At 44.4% G+C, this 20,507-nt stretch overlaps 3 protein-coding genes across 3 annotated transcripts; 2 read left to right on the top strand and 1 right to left on the bottom strand.

Annotated features, from left to right (window-relative positions):
- Positions 1-213: 213 nt before the first annotated feature.
- morn2 (MORN repeat containing 2) lies at positions 214-3,521 on the bottom strand. The gene is made up of 4 exons (XM_072690577.1): positions 3,447-3,521; positions 3,113-3,219; positions 2,723-2,859; positions 214-889 (listed from the first exon to the last, which is right to left on the bottom strand). Exons 2-4 carry the CDS (start codon positions 3,185-3,187, stop codon positions 787-789), a joined length of 315 nt encoding a protein of 104 aa, XP_072546678.1. The 5' UTR covers positions 3,188-3,219; positions 3,447-3,521; the 3' UTR covers positions 214-786.
- Positions 3,522-5,895: 2,374 nt separating this feature from the next.
- znf593 (zinc finger protein 593) lies at positions 5,896-8,863 on the top strand. The gene is made up of 4 exons (XM_072690576.1): positions 5,896-5,982; positions 7,260-7,462; positions 7,639-7,701; positions 8,198-8,863. Exons 2-4 carry the CDS (start codon positions 7,263-7,265, stop codon positions 8,322-8,324), a joined length of 390 nt encoding a protein of 129 aa, XP_072546677.1. The 5' UTR covers positions 5,896-5,982; positions 7,260-7,262; the 3' UTR covers positions 8,325-8,863.
- A 1,706-nt stretch (positions 8,864-10,569) lies between these two features.
- On the top strand, positions 10,570-20,501 carry selenon (selenoprotein N). Its single transcript, XM_072690056.1, has 12 exons — positions 10,570-10,972; positions 11,597-11,714; positions 11,806-11,936; positions 12,357-12,569; positions 14,258-14,382; positions 15,219-15,356; positions 16,356-16,437; positions 16,530-16,718; positions 17,373-17,478; positions 17,737-17,849; positions 17,957-18,058; positions 18,310-20,501. Exons 1-12 carry the CDS (start codon positions 10,766-10,768, stop codon positions 18,472-18,474), a joined length of 1,689 nt encoding a protein of 562 aa, XP_072546157.1. The 5' UTR covers positions 10,570-10,765; the 3' UTR covers positions 18,475-20,501.
- Positions 20,502-20,507: the final 6 nt, after the last annotated feature.

Below are 20,507 nucleotides of genomic sequence, written 5' to 3'. Positions count from 1 at the left end.
GTGAAGGCTAGCATGTGCTCCTTCTGTCACGTGAAGCTCGGCCACGTTCGAGAGGCTTAGAGGAGAACCCTAACTGCCAGTTCTGCTGCATCAGCTAACGATGTGATGCGGGGGAGAGGGAGGGCACACCTACCCACCCAGAGAGAAGAAGGCCAGTTAGGCTCTCTGGGACTCTCAGCCACCGGGGACCAACGATGGCCATAGCCCAGGGCACGTTATTCGGCCATGCACACTTCTTCGGCATTGCATCCTTGGCTTTTTAATTGTCTCTGACCATCTCAGTGTCTCAGTGTGGTTGTTTTGGTCCCAAACGAAGCCCCACAAGGGTGAAAACGAAGCACAGTCCGATTTCGCTGGATTAAAAAAAAACAAAGGGGGGTGTGAACGCGGCCTCTGATACCAGATATTGGACAGAATTTCCACCAGTGATGTTTTTATGTTATTAAAATCAGTTTATTGCACATCTTTAATGTAAGCTTTTCACAAAATCCTTCTCCTCTGTGTGTGGTTCTAGTCTTAGGGCACAAAAAAAGCCCTGCTCGGTTCTTCAAAGAGCTCCTACAGAGGAGAAGATTCAGAAACGGCCTCTGTTCAATATAAAAAAAAAAAAAAGATAAAAAAATTCTCTTTTCTTCCCAGGACAGACAATCAGACAATGAGTGTTCTGTTATGAGAGGAACACACGCTTACTTGTTGATCAGAGAACGCTCAGCGACTGGAAAACAGCATCTTTAACTCGCTGCACTGAGGGCCCATGTCCACCAGGCACTTTTCCGCATCTGCGGCTTACATATTGAGCTTGAGCTTGAGTCCTGGCGCTGCTTTTCTGTGGAAGGTTCCAGCCCACACGTGTCCCTCTGAGTCTGTGAACTCTCCCTCACCCTCGAATCTGAAAAGAAAGGACAACAATTGAGGACGGGAGCGTCTCAGATCGCCACAATCATCAATTACTGAAGCTTAAACTCCTTAAACGATCGACACACAAGGATCCGACCTCCGTCTTCTCCCAGTGATGCTTTGATGGGAACATATTAGTTTAGTATGTGATGCAGTAACGCAATTCTAGCTCATTGTCTTCAGACCCATAACTGGAGAGCTTGTGGCCAATCCTTTCTCTAAAGCGATTACGCTTCACAGCGTGAAATCCTTTTGAGGACAACCGCAGGAGATATGGAGTGAAATGTGGGAAACTGTATCAGAGTCAGAATAACACAATCAAAGATCCTTTGTTGCAACTTCCACAAACATCAGACTTGAGATGCATCATCACTCGTGACGAGAAAATCTGGCTGTAAAAAACATTTTCGGTTTTCTCCATGCTTTCACCCCTGCAGCTGCTCTTCTGTACACTGTTTAAACAATTCTGAATGAATGGACCAATAGAAATGCTCTAGAATTGATCGCAATAAGCTCTAATTTTACATACATTTCCAATCAACGTTAAGAACATCTGAACACCTCTCCTTTAAACTCACCATTTTGGAGATTCGTGTTTTTTATCAGACGGAGACGACATGTTAACTTACATACTAAGAAGCAAACTGTTCAAAATAAAGGTTCTTCGAATGGTTCCACTACTAAGAACCACTATTCTTCATCATAGAGATGTGTGTGTGTGTGTGTGTGTGTGTGGCTTTAGTGGTACAGTCTCATCCTGCCTTACTTGAAAACCAAAAAAAGGAACAAATGCAACGTCCCAATTCAGGGGATGCGTCCTTCGCATAGCCTTCAAAGGCTGCGTAAGCCGAACCGAAATTAGACCGTCAACTCGACTGTGGAGTTCCTATTCGTGTTTCTACCTAAAATAACAAAACAACAACAACAACAACAACAGATTTCAGTGAAACTGTGTTCGTTCACTTCCTCGCCAGCTGTCGGCCGAATAAGGTAAGGTAAGGTGCACGTATTTGTCACTGTACAGCGAAATAAGTCCTCCACATTTAACCCATCTGTGGTAGTGAACACACACACACACACACACACACACACACACACACACACACACACAGTGAACTAGGGGCAGTGAGTACACACACACCCAGAGCGGTGGGCAGCCAACTCCAGCGCCCAGGGAACAGTGAGGGTGAGAGGCCTTGCTCAAGGGCCCAACAGTGGCAGCTTGCCAAGCCTGGGAATCGAACCCACAACCATGTTATCGATATCCCGGTGCTCTAACCGCTGAGCCACCACTCACCATGGAAAAGAAGGGACGTGTTCCTCAGCAGCGTACGAATGAGCCTATGAAATGGGACAGCCGTGTGGCGCTACGCTCATACAGCCTCGGAAGGATGCAGCCCCTGAATTGGGACACACTGGTAGACCACTGGCACGTGTGTCAAACCTTTTTGCTCCCTACACCAGGAGGGTGAGGACTGGCGCGCTGCCGACTGCTGACGTTGCGACTTCACTGGGCCACCAAAACGCTCGGAGCAGAGAGACGGGTCACCAGCTCTGATGCATCGGCCAGCGTCACACAAGTGATGTGGGGCGAGAGAGAGAGGCAGCCATCTAGCCACCAGTTGTGCTCTCAAAGGGTCAAAGTGGCCGCAAATTAATACATGAAGGATATGTGATGATGTGATGTTCTAGGGCTGAACCGTCTCCAAAGGCCCTAAAAGCCCAGTGGACAATCACTGCTGACCACTGCACTGAATTCAACTGCTATTTGTTTTACTTAGGGCTAGTCAGGGTCTAAGAGCTGAGCTCTGCAGTAGTGTGTAACCTGTTGTTAACGAAGGTTCCAGAGTACTTGGTTCCATCAGGAAAGGAGTACGTTCCCCTGCCGTGGTACATGTTCTCTCTGAACTGGCCTTCATACACCGCCCCTGAAGGGTGAGAAAGAGTCCCGCTGCCGTCCATCTGCCACACAAACACACACAGGACACTGCGTTACCCACAGGGCACACAGCTCAGAGGACCTAACAGCTCGGCCTCTGGTTTGAGGCAAGTATGAGATGATTTTTATTGAAGGCTACCCAGGAAGGGACTTCATGACATACGTGCATTATAACCTCCCTATGGAAGTTACCACTTATCACATCTACTTGTAGCTTCAGTAACGTCGGACAACAAACATGGTCTAGATAAGGGTGCAAATTAGTTTAGCTAACACCTTATCACCGCTCCACTCTCCAGTGTACGTCGTCCCAGAGGATGAGATCTGAGTGCCGCTGCCTTGTCTTATCATCGCTCCTTCAGGGGTACGGCAGCACTCCCCCTCTACCACATACACACACACACACACACACACATTGAGAGAGACATAAGAGTGCATTCCTACATTCAGTATAGTTGGGTTTAGAGTCCAATGCCTGCAAAACACACCTACATAATCTGATTAATACAAGAAACAGGACACAGGACACAGGACAGAGGACACAGGGGCTCCAACTACTGTCCCCAACCTTAGCTCCATGTCTGTGCTGTAGCTGTGAGCGGACACTCACCGTACTTATCTCCATTCGGGAAAATGTATGAGGTTTTCAGCAGCTCAGGCTCTGAAACACAAATCCAACCATTAATAAAACAAATTTAATTGTAAACAATTTAAAAAAGTTATTCTTATTATTTTCAACAATAAATATTTTTAAATAACTAATAAAAGTCCTGTCATCTATAATTAAATAAATTAAGAGAGTAAAAATCAATGTAATTAATAAATATTTTTTAATAAATAATAAAAGTCCTGTCATCTATAATTAAATAAATTAAGATAATAAAAATCAATATAATTAATAAATATTTAAATAAATAATAAAAGTCCTGTCATCTATAATTAAATAAATTAAGAGAATAAAAATCAATAAAATTAATAATTATTTAAATAAATAATAAAAGTCCTGTCATCTATAATTTAATAAATTAAGAGAATAAAAATCAATATAATTAATAAATATTTAAATAAATAATAAAAGTCCTGTCATCTATAATTAAATAAATTAAGAGAGTAAAAATCAATATAATTAATAAATATTTACATATTTTGAAGCATCTTGCTAAACGCCCTGCACAGTATCTTTTACAGCAGCACTGCTTCTCTAACGTCTCGTTTCTGGACGTACTGGTGAAATACTGATAGCAGCTTACGCCCATACTCACCGGACATGGTACTAAACAAGGTGCAAGGTCCTCTAATAACAGATTAATCAAGTTAATTTAGTCTTTTAATCCACAAATAAAAAGAAGTACTTCAGAAGCTCAGACACCCTGAACCCCCCCGCACTGAACCCCCCCGCACTGAACCCCCCCGCACTGCACAGGCTCCGGCCTCGCCGCCTCACTATGGCAACTCATCAACAGCTCAGCTCCACGATCAGTGCCGCCATCTAGTGGTGCACCAACAGCCCCCGCCAGGCCTCCGCGGCTTCTGCGGAGTTTATGCTCCTCGTTTTTAGTAATTAATTATTTTAATATTATTTTAATCATTAATAATCACTTCCGCTGTTTAAGCACCTTTTTATTAAATACTGTTAAACTTGACTTATGTTTACTGCGACTAACGTTACCAGGGAGCTCCACCACCAACCCAGCATCCACAGGTGTAGCGTTTTATTATATTTATTATTTTATTTTTTATTTTTTTGTTTTTGTATTTATACGTTTTGTGTATTTTTTTTATTGTATTTGTGTTTTCGTTTTTTGTTTTTCTACGTTTTTGTATTTTTGTTTATTATATTTATGTTTTTTTGTATTTATACGTTTGTGTATTTTTGTTTATTATATTTATGTTTTTTTGTATTTATACGTTTGTGTATTTTTGTTTTATTATATTTATGTTTTTTTGTATTTGTACGTTTATGTATTTTTGTTTTATTATATTTATTTTTTTGTGTTTATACGTTTGTGTATTTTTGTTTATTATATTTATGTTTTTTTGTATTTATACGTTTGTGTATTTTTGTTTTATTATATTTATGTTTTTTTGTGTTTATACGTTTTGTATTTATGTTTTCGTTTTTGTACATTTTTGTATTTTTGTTTTGTTATATTTGTAGGTATATTGTTCTCTAACTTCATTTATTTTCCATTTAAATTATTGTTTTTGTATTTCTAATTTTTATTTAGATTAATTAATTTGACTTTCTCAACTTTAAAACCTTGTAGTTGCTTCATTAACAACCTTGATTTTACTTCCCTCCAAAAATCTCACCGTGCACATTTTATTTATATATTTATTATTATTATTATTATTATTATTATTATTATTCGTTCACATCTTTGTTTTTGCTCATTTGACTAATAAATTAATGCAAAGCAAAAATGTGACGCTGTTGTGCAGGTCAAATTCTGTTAGCTGTATTAAATGGGCTGCCACATTACTACACAAAAAAAAAAAAATCAGGCCAGATATTATAGTTATTATATAGTTATTATTCTCAACATCCCCAGTGTTCTTTTTATACAAAGAACGCATATGTAAAAATGCTACAAAATCAACATTATTAACATTAACTACAATAAACTACAATTCCCAGCATGCAATATGCTGACCGCTGTCAGTAAATCTAGTGCTAGTGTAGCCACAGATGTAGAGTCTGGCTAGCCTAGCAGTGGTAGCGAGTATGGACTATCTGCCCCACAGTGCTTAGGGTGTTTCGAAAGCTCCTCCCACCTTCAAGAGACATCATCAGAAGGGGCGTTTCCTAATCTTTAAACTAGGAATTTTTATTTTAGACGCTAAAATAAAGCAGAGATGATTAATGTGGATTAATTTGACTTTATTTGTATTTTTTTTTTTACTTCATTCAGTCCTGGTCGCAGTGCCCCTTTAACACGCTTCACAAACAAACAAACAAACAAACAAACAAACAAACAAACAAACAAACAAACAGGAGTTTGCACTTTACCGCCATCTGGTGGTTCTTGCACGGCACTGCAGCAGCAGCAGCCTTCCACCCGGAAGCTAATTTTCACACTGCAGGAGTAAACACGTGTGTGCGGGAGGACTGAGGCAGGCCGGTGAAACAGCAGATTAATAGTGAAGTAAGTAGCTTAAAGTGTCTCACACTTGCAGTCGTGTGTTACTGGGTTTATATTCTTCACTTTTCTTCACGTCATTAAACGACAGATAGATAAACACGGTGTTAGCACTAGCTTAGCAGCTAACGCTCCTAATGTGAGTTAACAGCTGCAGGTCCCCATGTGTCTCTCCGAGGTTAGAGGTCTCCACAGATTTACTGCAGGATATAGTCAGTAGTCAGTGTTATCATTCTAATTATAATATATTATAATTATTATAATCATAAGCCGCAGAGTTATTTAGAGCTCTAATACTGTGGAGCTGTTTTGCTGCCAGACAAACCAGATCTTCTTCAGTCGTGTTTACAAGATAATGTCATAGAACATCTTGTGATTATGAGATAGTATCACTATCTCATCATACTGTCAGAACATCTTATTATCACAAGAAAGTATCTCATTATGACCTAGAACATCGTGAAATGATGAGAAAGTATCTATGTTGGGAAATTGATGTAATGTTGACATACAGTGACATCATAATTATGACATAAAGCATAATGAGAATTTTTGTTAAGTATTTTGTTATGATATTATGTAAAAATCACATCATACTTGATATAAAACTTTCTCTTGTAATTGCGAGAAAGTATCTTATGACGTCATAAAACCGACATCACAATTATGACAAAAGATCTTTGAAATTTTTTTATGAGATGTTTCTTAAAATGACATTATACTTGATGTACGTTATTGTAATTATAAGACATTTTATCTTATTATAACATACGTTTTAATAAATGTTTTTTTATATAAATAATAAATCATTAATAATAAATATATAATATATGAATGTATGATGTTATAATTATAAAAATCTTTTAATTGCATGAAAGTATCTTGCTATTATGAGATGCCATAAAAAATGTATGTTGTAATTGACAGTTATCCTAGAATTGAGTTTTTCATTATTTTGAGATCTTATGTTGTAAAAACACTTTATTAAACATTAATAAAATAATTATAAAGAACATTTTATTATTGACAAAGTATCAAGTTGCGATACCATCGTCGTAACTGACAGAACACCTCGAGATTATGAGACAGTATCTCATGATTATGATGAGTAAAAAAAAAGACATTTATTAATTATTAGTTATTACAATAACGTCTTGTAAAATATATTATGTTTACAACATGTCGTAATTATGATCTCGCATCTTATGGGATTTTAAAATAACATGTAGTTGACCTGTATCTCGCTCCGATCTGATTTGTCTCTGCGCTCTGTGTGTCGTTAGGTGATGGGGAAGTCCAAGCAGGTGGGAAACCACAAAAGCGACAAAAAGAAAAACATAGCGAAGACCTGGAAGACGAAGCGACGGACAAAGGATCTGGATCAGATCCACGTGGACATGATCCCCGCTAACGCTGCCAAGCTGCTGAAACAGGAGGTGGACTATGACGTCACGGGCTGCGCTCAGCACTACTGCCTGCACTGCGCGTGAGTTCATATTCAGTACCCTCGTTTTAAAATCTACAGCCTACACTCGAATATACACTACTTGGACAAAAGTTTTGGGACACCTGCTGATTCATTGTTCAACCTTTGTGTTGGGGGCTATCCCACCCCTGGCCTTGTTGACTTGTCAGACTGATTGAGACAGCTGTTGATTACAGGCGATACTTCGTTGACCTTAAAAGTCTAAAGGAGCATTTCAAGACCAAGGTCCATAAAAGACGGTGAGTCTGAACTTTCCTCCCCTGTGGTCACTTCACTCATTACCAGGACCTTCAGTAGCTGAATGATGTGGGTTAGAGCATGGAGAACACTAAAGCTGTGGTGGGAAAATAGGTTTTTTGATGCACTGATACATTTTGACAAAAGTATTAGGACACCTGCTGGTATTAAAAAAAGGAACAAAAAAAAAAGTTTAACCTTTTGTTGGAGTAACTCTCTCCAAGGAAGGCTGTCTACTAGATTTTGAAGGAGCATTGCTGTGAGGATTTCGATGATCACCACCCCACCTCGTTCCTAACTCCACAGCTCAATAATGGAGGGGGGCTTTATACCTTTGTAGCCCACGCCTGGCATTAGGCAGCACCAATAAGCTCATGTTTATCTGCTCCAGAGAGTCCTATTCTATTGGCAGTACTTCTCTACAGGGACTAGACAAGCTGTGTGGTACTTTATCGCAGTCCTACTACGCTGTACCCTGATGATCTCCCGTTCCCTCAGGTTGAAGCAGCTGAGAGAGGAGCCGTACACCCAGGCTGAGGCGGAGAGAGCAGCGGGGATGGGCTCCTATATCCCACCAAAAGCGGTGGAGGTGCAAACACAGCAGGTGGAGGAGGACATGGACTGACCAGCCTGGCCTTCTTACTGTAGGACGCTGGTAGATCACCGTGTATCTTCACGCGCCCTTAATCCGGGGACACACTTTGCTGGTTCTGAGGAACCAGACTCTGCTCTTTGGACTTGTTTTGGCCTTAGTTTAAGACTAAGACTGCTGTGTGCGGACGCAGTAGGTCAGGATGTACACTAATGGTCATCCTATAGTGACCATAGATGTCCTGGAAGGGTAAGGCCTTTCCTGAGATAAAGCAACTTGGACATATAAATGTTGGGGCAGGACTTCGCCCTGCGTTCTGGTTCTGTGAGCGATGCCTTAGAGGAACCATTTGTGGTACCATACAAAAAAAAAATCCTTCTGTGGCACCGCTCAAAGAACCGTGGAACCATTTTCAGTTTAATATTTTTTGCTATATTCAATTATCAGCTGTTTATCACGGCTTTGTAAGTGTGGTTGGTGTGTTTCAGTCTCTGATCAATTCCCAGGCAAATCATGAGTGGCTACATATGTAAATTCATGTGTAAATAAAAATAAAGACTTGTAAAATCACAGTTTGTTGAAAATTATATTAGCATAACCTTTCTTATATTGTCATCAGATATTGGTATTAGAACCAAAACATTTACATTTACTTTTATGGCATTTAGCTGATGCTCTTATCCAGAGCGACAGAGGTGGGCCAATGCAGTGTTAGGAGTCTTGCCCAAGGACTCTTATTGGTGTTGCGCAGCATAGTCACCCAGACCGGGAATCGAACCCTAGTCTCCCACAAGATGTGGTAGCTCAGTGGCAGGTAGTGGTGTTATCTGCTGCGCCACACCAACCACAAGGCATGTATTCTCCATATCCACATGAGAAATAGTACCTATATTTAATAACTCATCATTTATTAGTGGTTGTAATATGTAATAGTCATTATTTAAACCCATCAACCATAACATTAGCACCACCCTCCTAATTTAGAGTAAGAGTTCTTGTGCCGCACAAACAGATCTGACCGTTTGAGGCATGGACTCTAAATAGGAGTCTAAGTCTAAGAGTCTAAGCTCTGTAAGGAGGCTCTATAAAGGCTTTAGGTGCTGATGACCCTGCCGGTCACTGTTGGTTCACTGGTTGTCCTTCCTCTGGGATATGACTACGGCATATCGGCAGCACCCCACAAACCCTGCCTGATGTTTCGATCCAGCCGATTCTTGTCAAAGTGGCTCAGATTCTGACTCTTGCCCATTTTTCCTGCATTTCACACCTTCATCACTTCCAATTACCGACTGTTCGCTCGCTGCCTAATGTATCCACCCCTTAACAGGAGCCGCTGCAACCTGAGCATCAGTGTTCTTCACTTCAGCTAATGTTATGGCTGATTTTTGCATACCTTATTGTTCCTATTCGGGTTTCCAGTTGCCCCAATCGGGTGCATATAACCGTCTATTTCAAAGCAGTGTATTTGTTGTGTGAATATGTAAATCACCTCTGCTCTGATTGGTTGCTCTGTACTGTTGCGTCACTCCAGCGCAATTCAGGCTTCAATGCTGCTTATACAACTTATGAAACCTTCTATTAAATCAGTTCAATTTTGATGATCTCGGGTCTTTAAAAACCATGAAGGTGCGTGTGTATGTACTTAGAGAAGCTATTTGGGTGACTACTGGCTTCTGCTGTTTGTTAGCAATGTTAGCCTCATCGCTAACCTAGTGCACAGATGAAGAAGGGAGGTTCGGAAACCAAACATGTCTTGGCTGATGATTACGTCTGGTGTATGAGGGGACACTGTGGACATTTTTATTTTGGACAAACTGATCCTTTAATTTGTTAATTATTAAATATGTGGAAATGTGCATAGCCAGGGCTCTCCGGAGCAGGAATTTAAGGGTTAATTTTTCATAAATAAGCCATAAACGTCTTTAAACTTATTTGCATTAAATCCTAAGCATATCTTTGACTCATAAGACACCTCACTGATCCCACAGAGCCGGTGTTCCTTACAAAACTTGGAGAAAATCTGAGCGTTACTGTCCCTTTAAGAACGCATCCCTCTTTTTCCCAGCCAGCGGCGTTTATACATCCCACCTCTTTTCCGTCAAGCCCCGCCTCCTGCAGCGCTGCGATTGGCTACTAGTTCCACTCACATCAGCCCGTCGTTCTAGAACGCGCGTCACCAGCCAACCGTAGCGCAGCAAGGAGGCGGGACTTACCGCAATACGGGTGCGGAAAAAAATACGACAGCTACAACCTCCCTCCTCTCTCCTCTCTCCTCTCCCCCCAGATCCAAGTTGGAAGCCGAGGGGAAAATGTGAGAATTTGGAGGGTGGAAGAAAAACGGCCCCCTCGGAGGAGTCCCACCGTGTAGGAAACGTTCCCCCCCGGGAAGCGTTTTTTTTTTTTGTTGCTAGGAAGCCAGGAGAAAACTCACCGTTATGGTCGTAAGCACCGCCGTTTAGCCGTTTAGCCCGAACATGACGGCGGAGGAGGCAGACGCAGCCCCGCGGATGGAGGGGTCCTCATGCCCGGGGAAGGAGCGCGAAGCTCCGGGTTCGGCGAGCGGAGGAGCCGGTCGTTCTCGGCGGAGGTGGGCTCTGTCCACGCTGCTGATCATGGCTGCTGTGCCGATTGTTGGTGTGGGTGTGAAATACTACCAGGACACTTTGGCGTGGATGCGGCACGTAAGGATTAAGTTTGTGGATCTTCTCTGATCTTCTCAACTGTGGTTGGTGGGCTTTCAAATTATGCTGGAAGGGGGTCGTTTTTTTTTTTTTGACCAATTAGATCATGCAAAACTTTTTATACTGATCATTCATTCCACCACCACCACTGTTCCAGTACCCTAACTGCCCCCAGCTGTTTTAGTAGGGGTGGGGGGGGGGGGCATGTTTGCCCCAGCTGGTAATGTGCAACCCCCACTTGAGGGGAAATGTGCTAGACAGCTTCTCCCTCCATTAGACAGTGGTCTCTGTGCACATACACACTCACAGGCTGAACGCCCTCCCAGTCTGGAGACTTGAGACTGGAGCCAAATCTGTGGAGATCCCAGTTAATGGTTAGATCACTAGATCAAAAATACGTGTAAAGTAATACGTGAGGTCACAAGACTGGGATGGAGATCCACCGGTCCAGTGGCCATGTGCCTGTATTAAAACCAGCTCGCAATTAATCTCGCTGCCTCAGGCTGACCGTCCTGTCCAGTGTCCTTGACTCATGGTGCTCCATTGTGGGCCGCTGGACCATGAGAAACGCGGCACAGATGTCGTCAAAAGCTCCACCGTCTTGTCTCGTCTCGTCTCTTACAGGAAGCCGGGCTGAAGACCCTGGGACCGGAGGGGCTCTTCTTGTTCTCGTCCCTGGATGTGGACCACGACCTCTACCTCAGCCCGGAGGAGTTCAAACCCATTGCAGAAAAGCTCACAGGTTCAACGCGTGTACATGGTCGCTGATGTGTATTATGTGATGCTGTCCGTTGGCTAATGGCTTTGTTGTTTGTCTGCTCTCTGGACTGAAGGTATTGCCCCTCCTGCTGAGTTTGAGGAGGAGTTCCTTCATGACCCGAATGGAGAGACCCTCACCCTTCATGCTGAAATGCAGCCTCTGCTGCTGGACACCATGACCAAGAGCAAGGATGGCTTTCTGGGGGTAATGTGCTGTTTCACAGTTTCTAAAGTCATTAACCAGAATAAGACCTCAGGAATTGCTTGTATTGACCTTGTGTTTGGCTAATGTAGATAGCTAGCTTAAATCCCACCAAAGCTTGAGCAGTATGGACAATATGGATGTGGTTTCTGGGACTTGGCACTTTCAAAATAGGAAAGTGTACCCATCCCTACCCAAAAAAAAACTCACCAAGAGCCCTCCTAGAGAAGAGAATGTAGAGTTAGGAGTCTTGCCCAAGGACTCTTATTGGTGTAGCATGTTGCAACCTGCCCAACCAGGCAATCAAACCCTAGCCTGCCTGGGTGTTGTTACCCGCTATGCTACACCAAAGTAAAAAGGGACCCCAAAGGAAACGAGTACATTCTGTCTGAATTGGCACAGTCTATCCTTTTGTCTCTTCAGGTGTCCCATAGCTCCTTGAGTGGGCTCCGTTCATGGAAGAGCCCCGCTGTTCCATCCTCCACATTCTCCGCCTCTCAGTTCCGGGCGTTTCTGCCTCCGAAGGACAAGGGCCAGCTGGGGGACACTTGGTGGATCATACCCAGCGAACTCAACATCTTCACCGGCTACCTGCCCAACAACCGCTACCATCCGCCAACCCCCCACGGCAAAGAGGTGCAATCCCAAAACCTTTGGGATAATATCACTGGCGCTCTCAGGCAGCAGCACATGAGCCTTGGGCCGAGAGCCTTGGGCCGAGAGCCTTGGGCCGAGAGCCTTGGGCCGAGAGCCTTGGGCCTAGGGTTTTGGGCCAAGCCCTGCAGCATTGGTGGCTGTTGAGCAGTAGAGCCATTCAGTCTCAAACATCAGGTAGATCCCAGTATGCAATGGTCAGCACCTACCAAAAGTGCTCCAAGAAAGGACAACAATGAGTCATGAGTGTCCCACCTTGCTAAGAACTTCCAGGACTTAAAGGATCTACTGCTAATGTTTTGGTGCCAGATAGATGTGTCAGAGCTGTTTTAGGAAGGCGGTTTTAATGTTATGGCTGGTTGGTGTAAATATTTAGTTGGGATGTACAAGGAGGCACTCTCAAGATTATTTTTCCTAAGGAAGCCAAGATTCCTCAGGGTTTGCCTCAGCATGCTATGCTTGTTTGACCACAGTGTGGTTGCTGAGTGGTCTAGCTCTTGGTTTGCTGCTGTGATGGGCTGGGGGAAACGTGGGAGATGTCAATAGAGTAGAAGAAGCGAGGATAGGAAGGATTCTGTTGTGAGTGTGTGTGTGTGTGTGTGTGTGTGTGCAGTTTGGATTTGGACTGGTGACCCTTTGAGAGGAGCCTGATCTGACATTACGGCCAATATGCTCCATGTCTTGCTTGGCGATTTAAGCAGTAGGTTTAGAACTGAAAGGCATAAACAGGGCTTTATACAAGCGGCCATTAGTGTAATTAGGTCTGGCGAGAGTGTGAGTCTGGGAGTTTGCGTGGTGTAGAGCCACTTGTAGATTCATTATGATGATATATTTGAGAAGTGGTCCTTGGAGAACCCCAGACAGGCCACATTTGTGCTCTATTCCTACGTGCTAGCAGGGTGGAGCAAATATCTGGAGGTTCCTGAGGACCAGACCGGTTTAAGAACCAATGTGGGGAGCAGTACAGCAGAAATACGGTATTGGGACACTTCCAGTTCCAGTTTCCACCCACTAGCCAGGTCTCAATAAAACAATAGAAGGCTAACGGCCAATCATGTTAGCTAACAGACGCCTAGGTTTGCTAGCAGGGCTGTTTATTGGGTGAGTGGGATGGCCAGCTTACCCACCCAAGAAGAGCGAGGCTACTTGTTATGCTCATCATGGATGGATGTGGCATCAACAGGGATTAAACCTGCAACCTCCCGATGATGTGGCCAACGCTTAGACAGTTGAACCACTCAGGCGATCATTTTAATTCAGCTGGTTCCGGTCAAACAGTGCTAATTCTGTTCTCTTTCTTAGGAAACATGTTGCGAGTTGTATGAGTGCATGTTCTGATGTCATTGATTGTGATTCTTGGTTCCTTATGATTGTTTAAAGCTCGGGAGGGTCTGCTGCACTAAATCGTAATGCAGTGTCAGCAGTTTCCCTTCTTTGGAACATGAACCGTGCAATTTCACAGCATTTTATGGGGAATTCTATAAAAAAAGGGCTATAATGTTAATAATATATAAGAAGGTAGGGGGTTTTGCTCTTTGGGCTGCCCAGTCTGCCAATACTGACCCACTTTCCGTGTTCCAGCAGTGGGAATTTGAGAGTCTGAGAGTCTTGATCCATGTCTGAACTCTAGATAATCTCTTGGTGTTTCTCTCCTCTGCTGCCCCTTCCAGGTTCTGATTCACAACCTGCTGAGTATGTTTCATCCACGGCCGTTCATCAAGTCCCGCTTCGCTCCTCAGGGAGTTGTGGCCTGCATACGAGCAGTCAGTGATTTCTACTACGACATCGTCTTCAGGTATGTCTGAACTCTAGCCCTTACGTGATGGTGAGGGCCAGTTCCTTGGTCATGCCTAGTCCTCGGTTCTAAGATTGACGACTGGCAGGTAATTGATTAAAGGGCCCATACCTGACATCTGGGGGAAGCATTAGTGTGTGTTTATGTTCTAAAACCAGCTGTTCATTTCTACGTAAGCATTTTCTGACTCTTCTTTATCCTCAAAGAGTTAAAAACGTATATGCACATGAGCTATAGTCAGATTGGCTGCTTAGGTACCGCAAAAAAAAAAGTGTAAATAGGTGGAGCTAAACTGCTGTAAGCTGACTAGGTCGCTGCCACATCAAAAAGACCTCCAAAAACTAAAAAAAAAAAACAACTTTACAGGAGCAGGAAAAAACGTTTTAACTTTCAATGGAAGTCAATGGAAAACTAGTTTATTCCAGGTAATTTTGGAGCATTTCTGTTGGTCCGTTTATGATGACATTCTGACACTACGTACAGAACATCTGCCAGATTCACATGAGGTCAAAAAGTAAAAAATATAAAAAATGTGCTATATTTTTTATGACCTCACTCAAAACAGCCTATTTTTGGGCCTACTTTTTATATATAGAGTGCACGGAGTAGGGAGTGAACTGGACCCTTTAGAAGGAGTACATTCAGGACATTAGTTTTTTCATGATATGGGCCCTTTAATTAGACCTGGGGGCGTGTCCTGGCTTACAGCACAGACCTCGTTTCTCTGACCTCATTAGTATTTCAGTGAGGACTGCCACACCAGCTGGGGGCGGTCACATCATGGTCCTGGCCAACTCATTCAGTGGTTTTGTGTCCTTTTACGATTCTATCCACAGGGTACATGCAGAGTTCCAGCTGAACGAAGTCCCGAATTTCCCATTCTGGTTCACTCCCGGACAGTTCGCCGGTCACGTGGTCCTCTCCAGAGACGCCTCTCATGTCCGGGAATTCCATCTCTATGTGCCTAATGACAAGTCAGTACCCGGCAGCACCTGTTCACTTAATTACACAGCTGACACGTCCCAGCTAAAGCTGTTAGGAGGCGGGCAGACAAAGCTTCCCTCACACTGTTGATGATGTAGGGTTTGTAAAGCTCTCAAGGCCTCTCATCTGGCAACGTCATTAGTCCCCAGTTCATACAGTCCATATCTGGAATCTGTGCTGCTAAAACAGCCTTTTTTGAACTTATCGTTTATGTGATTTACAAAATCGAACTCATTTACATACGTTCTCCAATTGGGCCGACAGCAGTGTAGACCCGCCCAATCCAGGCGAAGCTATAAGGAGTATTTTAGCTTTTTCATTGAAGCACAATACAGGGCAGCAGCCAGTCATGCAAAATCTGTTCCATTTTTGTCATTAATTTTGGAGCATTTCTATTGGTCCATTCAATATGATTTTAAAAATATGTATTTTTAATTTTTATTATATAAAAAAATAATGTTTGTCGGATTTTCCGGAACAGCAATAAACAATAAACCCACCGGCTCGTAGCTCCCCATAGCACTAGCAATGCTCCCAGCACTAGGAGGGTAAGGACTTAACGCAGGTCTCCTCCGATACATGCAAAACCAGCCACCACCTCTTTTCCAGCTGCTATGTGTCGATGTGGCATTGTCAGGCAGCCGACACGCTTGGAGGAAAACACCGGATCCCCAGCTCTATCACTCCAGCTAATAGATGTCTGTGCTGGCTAACATTGCTTAAGAGTGATAGGGTGAGCAAGGGCTGTCTACCCAGCCGGAGAGAGGACGGCCAGTTGTGCTCTCTCAGACTCCGGCCACTGATGGCAAAGCGGCATTGCTGGGGATTCATACTCTTACAAATCTTACAAATGTCATAAGTGGACCTCTCCAGGGGAGTCCATAAACCGGCCCCATAACAGCGTGTTGGGTCTGCTGATCTCCAAGAACTCCGATATCTGACGATTATGTTGGGTCTGTAGTTCTCTGATCGTTCTCTTGGGTCTCTAGATCCCTGAATGTGGACATGGAGTGGCTGTATGGTGCCAGCGAGAGCAGCAGTATGGAAGTGGACATTGGCTACCTGCCACAGGTTAGGCTCCCAATTAATGACCAAACAGCTACTTGCCGTCGGTTAATGGAGCCGTATGGCGTAGTTTCACACGCCTCGATCTTCCTTTTCAGATGGAGCTGCGCACGGCCGGCCCGTCCACGCCCTCTGTGATTTATGACGAGCAGGGGAATGTGATAGACAGCCGTGCGGAGGGAGCAGAGCCCATTCAGTTTGTGTTCGAGGAGATCCGCTGGAGCTCCGAGATCAGCCGAGAGGAGGCGGCCAACCGACTGGAGGTCACCTTCTATCCCTTCAAAAAGGTGGGCTTTCCGAAACTGGTAAAGGTGCACGTATTTGTCACTGCACAGCGAAATGTGTCCTCCGCATTTAATCCATCTGTGGTCGTGAACACACACACACACACTAGTGAACTAGGGGCAGTGAGTACACACACACCCAGAGCGGTGGGCAGCCAACTCTAGCGCCCGGGGAGCAGAGAGGGTAAAGGGCCTTGCTCAAGGGCCCAACAGTGGCAGATTGCCGAGCCCGGGTATCGAACCCACAACCCTGTTATCAATAGCCCGGCTGCCTATAATAAACAGTAATGTTGCTAATAATAAAAAAAAAGTTAAGAGAATAGTGATTGGAAATAGTAAATAGTAGAGGGCAGCAGTGTCCAGTTAACGCCTGCTAACGGACATTTAGCACCTTAGTGAGGCTAGACCATGCAAGAAGTGTCAGTCAGGATAGGGTAGTAAAACCTTGCATCTATAGTTTTGAGGGTTTTTTGGCCCAATCAGAATGTCATGATGAATGCACCAGTAGAAATGTTCAGAAATTACCTGGAAATTGGCTGCCGATGGCTAGCAGCATGACCGGGATTCGAACCAGCGACCCTCTGATCACAGTGACGGCCACTGAAGTTGAAGTCAACAGTGTATTTGAGTATTTAACAGAATGCTTTTCTTCCCTAGGTCCCTTATCTGCCTTTCACAGAGGCCTTCAGCAGAGCAGAAGCGGAGGGGAAACTGGTACACTCCATCCTCCTCTGGGGCGCTCTGGATGACCAGTCCTGCTGAGGTCAGACTCCAAGCATCTCAGGCCAGTGCAGAATATGACAGCTCAGCTATTGCCAGTATTGTGCGTGGAGGAAATGCGTCTGATTATGACGTATGAGATTAATGACCCAGGGGACTTTTCTGCCAGCGTATTCTGGCTGGTTCTGCAGTTTACAGTTTAATGACACTTAGGAGATGCAGTGAAGGTTGATCTTAATTAATTATCTCCATTTGAATTCCATACAATTTCTGATGTCCTGTGTCCCCTCTTTGTGCGCAGGTTCGGGGCGGACTCTCCGGGAGACGGTCCTGGAAAGTTCGCCCGTCCTGGCCTTGCTCAACCAGAGCTTCGTCAGCAGCTGGTCTCTAGTCAAAGAACTAGAGGACCTGCAGGTGAGGCGTTCTCATGAAGTGCACGTTCTTCGGTTCTTAGGTTTACTAATTTATTTATTTATTTTTTGTGATGGGCATCAAACCAATGCCGTTTGTTTTGTGCGTAGGCCGACGAGCAGAATCTGGCACTGAGTCAGAAGGCACGTTTACACCTGGAGAACTACAGCTTCCCGGTGGAAATGATGGTGGCGTTACCTAACGGGACAGTGGTAGGTCCGCTTTACCACTCCTCATGATGTAGGTGAGGTGGTGGTCATCTGACATCCTGACCTCACTAACGCACTTCGTGCTAACGAACTTCAAAATCTAGTAGAAAGCCTTCTCCCCTGGACAGTAGAGACAATTACTCCAACAAAAGCAGGGCAAAGTATGAATGAGCAGGTGTCTCAATACTTTTGTCCAGCTCTGCAGTTCCTTTTGCAGCAGTATGGTGTAAGTCATGTTCTTCTGTCGGTTTCAGGTCCACCACATCAATGCCAACAACTTCCTCGACCAGACGTCCATGAAGCCGGAGGAGGGGCCAGCCTTTAGTATCTCAGGGGGTTTCGAGGACCCCTCCACCTCCACTTACATCCGCTTTCTACAGGAGGGTCTGGACAAGGCCAAACCTTACCTGGAGTCGTAGAGATGCATCCGACCGTCCAACTGTGTGAGTGAGTGTGTGTGTGTGTGTGTGAGGGAGAGAGGGAGAGGCAGTTACAGGAAACAAGCTCGGCTCCTCCGTGTCTCTGTCCAAACAGGACGGGGTCAGTCGGCGGAGATAGCGAGAACGTTGCACTGGACTGAATTCTGGAAGGACCCCCCCTTTTTTATTCAGATTTTCCACCAGAAGACGTTCATGCCTGTGGTTTTTCTGAGGTTGATTGGTACTTGGTTTCTGCGGCTGCTGGGAATGTGGTGTGTGGTTTCAGTGGTATGTGTGTGTCTGAGTGCAGGAGAGCCGCAGGGCTTGTGGTTTCCTGAATAAAGCAATTTGTGATGGCCTGGTCTGAAAGCTCACTGGGGCGGGACCAGGCCTGATGTCGTTGCTTCAGTCCAGGGAAGCACAGCCAATTTTCTCTCTCTGGGCTAGACCACACACACACACACACACACACAATAGTAAAACTGCTATTGAGAGAGCAAACATTGTTACTGGAATTATTAAAAAAATGTAACCACTTTGATTATCAGTGGGCTCTATCCTGTGGTATAGCTTTAAAAGGGGAATTCCACCCATTTTTCACATTTTCACCACAATTAAATTTAGTAGAATACCACACCTGAGACAATGTTTTATGTGTTTTTGGCCTAAAACATATTTTTGAAAGACCGTCCATGGTGGAGAGGTACGTACAAGGGTGTTGCAGGGTAAAATAGTGCCTGTTTACATCCCAAATACTTTACCACATACTTTGTGGTATGACATTAAATGGCAGTTCCACCCTTTTTAAAATTCCTCCACTATTTAATGATGCTGTAAACAGGGTAAGCTTGGAAGCCCAGGGTGGTCCAGCGGACTAAGGCGCTGTTACTAGGATTAGAGGGTTGCTGGTTCAAATGATCCTGCTACCCATCAGCAGCAGCCGCCGCCCCAAGAGAGCACAATTGGCCTTGCTCTCTCCAGAATTATGGGTAGAATCTGCAAGGTGGTGTGCCGCTTCCCTCCAGATGCATTGGTTTGGAAAAGCGTGACCAGCAGTCCTCTGATTGTAGTGAACGTGCTTTGGACCACTTGGGGCCCCACACTTTTTTTTAACCATTAAACAAAGATGTAAACAAGCTGAGCTCGGGGGCCTGAGCAGGCGAGGCTTTAAGAGAGCATAATCGGCCTTACTCACTGGCCTCTGCGAGGTGGTGTGTCGAAGCCATGTATGCGGCACTACCCTCCAGGTGCATCGGCCGCAGTTCGAAGAAAAAGCATGACTGGGATTTGAACCAGCAACCCTCTGATCATAGTGACAGCACCTTAGGACCACTTGGGGCCCCACCCCTTTTTTTTTTTTTTTTTTTAAAGCTGAGCTCAGTGGGCCCCCCCGATCAGAGGTTTGAATCCCGGTCAAGCTGCTAGCCATCGGCTGTCGAGGCCCAAAGAGAGCACAATTGGCCTTGCTCTACCCCCACATGGCTTTGCTGCGATGCTGGCCGTCACTGGGGTCTGCGGTGCTTCCCTCCAGGGGCGTTGGTTGCTCAATGTTGCAACGGCGGCAGTTCGAAAAAGCATAATTGGGATTCAAACCAGCAACCCTCTGATCATGGCGATAAATGTGATGATAAATCTGTGGGATTCCCCTTTAAAACCAACCTCCCACTAAAAGAGCACACGGTCCTGGCCCACTGAATTAGCTGGACTTCGGACATCAATTTATAACCACAGCTGGAGTTACGCATGTAAGGGACGGCTGTAAATCACAGTTCTCGTTGAACGTGGTTGTGGTTATAATGTTATGGCTGATTGGTGTAGCTGCCTCCAAATCATGGCCCCAAAGAAAACCAAAGGGAAGATTTCCCCCCAATTGAACATAACGTATGTACTATGCTATAGACTCAATCCACCTCAGAAGCTTCAGAGTGGTCAGTCCATGTTTGAGTTCCTGTGTGAATGTATGTGTTGTTTGAACCTGTGCCAGAAAACAAAAAGGCCTTTTTTTATATGAAATAAACTGGAATAAAAAAAAA

Source organism: Salminus brasiliensis, chromosome 10 (assembly GCF_030463535.1).
Source record: "Salminus brasiliensis chromosome 10, fSalBra1.hap2, whole genome shotgun sequence".
NCBI lineage: Eukaryota > Metazoa > Chordata > Actinopteri > Characiformes > Bryconidae > Salminus > Salminus brasiliensis.
The sequence above is the reverse complement of the archived record's forward strand: the minus strand, read 5'-3'. Positions and strand labels throughout refer to the sequence as shown.